Source organism: Octopus bimaculoides, chromosome 2, assembly GCF_001194135.2.
Source record: "Octopus bimaculoides isolate UCB-OBI-ISO-001 chromosome 2, ASM119413v2, whole genome shotgun sequence".
Taxonomy (NCBI): Eukaryota; Metazoa; Mollusca; class Cephalopoda; order Octopoda; family Octopodidae; genus Octopus; species Octopus bimaculoides.
This window is the reverse complement of record NC_068982.1, coordinates 116,352,863-116,354,735: the sequence shown is the minus strand read 5'-3', so window position 1 is coordinate 116,354,735 and position 1,873 is coordinate 116,352,863. Positions and strand designations below refer to the sequence as shown.

The following is a 1,873-nucleotide window of genomic DNA, read 5'->3' as shown; positions in this document are numbered from 1 at the left end:
ACCTTAGCACCATCATGGCATCTGATGTGGCTTTTTAAACCAGACAATGTTCTGAAAAGACACCCATATAGATTGCACCTCCGATTTGAACCACCAAGAGCTGCAGATAAGTTCTGCTCTTTGTGGATCTTAAAATGTCTCTTGAGGCCTCCGTTGGATTTGCAAACCTTCTGGTGTACATTGCAATCAAAAGTGTGCACAGACATATAGGCTGAATAGTGGGTGGAGGTTTGTTTTCCATGCGTTCGCAGATGAGATTTGAGGCCAATAAAAGACAGGCATGGTCTGTCACAGACTGTGCACACAAAAAGGATATTGTCATTTACCTTCTCGATCGTTACATTCTTCCTTAGATCTCTTTTGAGTCTTACTTGTGTTATCTTGGCCTCTTCAAATGCTTTTACTTCATTCCACGCCTTTGTTCGCCATCCTACTTGATCCGAAGCAAGGGCTTCTATACATTCTGGAACCATTCCCAGTGACTTCATAGTAGTCTTTATGCGTCATCTGTTTTAACCTGTTTTAACTTTATTCAACTGATATATTATTCTATACACATTCACACAAATTCGAAACAAAATACACACATACATACACGCGCGCATGCACACACACACACACACACACACACACACACACACACACACACGTACGTACGTACATATGCATGTATGTATGTAATGGTATATTTTTATATATTTGTAGGTCCATCTATTTCCGGTCATGTAGTGAAATCGTATGGATTTGTTACGTAAGTCAATGTTTATATATTTCACATGTGACTAGTATTTGATTACTAATTCATAAGCTGCAAGAGCAACACAAACTAGCCTGGATATTTGTGATGAAAATAATCTTCAATTTAAGGATATGTCTGAGAGAAACAGGCAGGACATTCTGTTGATATGTAGATCTAAGTGTGATGAGTTGGCATAATCGGTAGAGCACAGGGCAAAATGCTATGCACCATTTAGTTGTAACTATTTATGTCGAGGGTCTAAATCCTGTTGAGGCCAACTTTGCTTTTAGTCCTTCTGGTGTTGATAAATATATCTATTTTACATCGCCCGATTTCTTTTTCTTTTGTGGATATAGTTAATTAGCTGGACCCCAGTAGTTGACAAATAGAATGTTTCGGACGCTACTGAGGTTCATATAAAATACCTGACCGCTGTGGTCTAATCTAATATCAGCAAAGGGAAAATTGTTATGGTCTTGTCCAGTTAAGGACAAATTGCAACCCGCGGGACTTTCGGATGGCACGTCAAACGAAAACTGACCTTGAAATTTTTTTGTAATGCGTTCCGCTTCTCAAGAAAGTTTGCCTATTTTTACATTTATTTATTTAACAGTATCTAACAAATAGGTTTATTGGACCTTTGTGATTTGACGAGCAACATTTTTTTATGTAGTGTTTTGGTACCGAAACACTTTCAAACTTCGTATACTTGTATATTTTGTGGTATAGAACAGATAATAAATTTTGTATTCGAAGTTATTTCACGTTAAAAATTGTCTTATTTCGATAATTTCAACTAATCACTGACGTCTATTCAGTTGAAAACAGTAAGTGCTGTGACGGTGTATATGGTATTAATCCCCGTTAGTTGACATTTCCGATTAACTAGACTGTTCGTAAACAAAGAGGAAGGGGTTAGGGTTAGGGTTAGGGTTAGGGTTATGAGTGAGGTTATGGGAAAAATATACACACACAGATACGCACAGCGTAATTTATTATATAAACAATATATGCGTATAAATTACGATTAAACCGGATGAAATATGTCGGGGAATAACATTTTTCTTACCGGTCAAAAGCTACTGTTTAGAAAACAGCAGTAACTGTATTCAGCTGAATAGACGTCAGTGATTG

General features: G+C 37.2%; 1 protein-coding gene across 1 annotated transcript in view; it reads left to right on the top strand.

The window, feature by feature from the left end:
• Window positions 1-1,873, top strand: part of LOC106880924 (synaptic vesicular amine transporter) — a 70,209-nt gene that overhangs the window by 49,971 nt on the left and 18,365 nt on the right. The window contains exon 15 of the mRNA XM_052965872.1: window positions 706-751. Coding sequence (XP_052821832.1) covers window positions 706-751 — 46 coding nt within the window. The remainder of the gene's footprint in view (window positions 1-705; window positions 752-1,873) is intronic.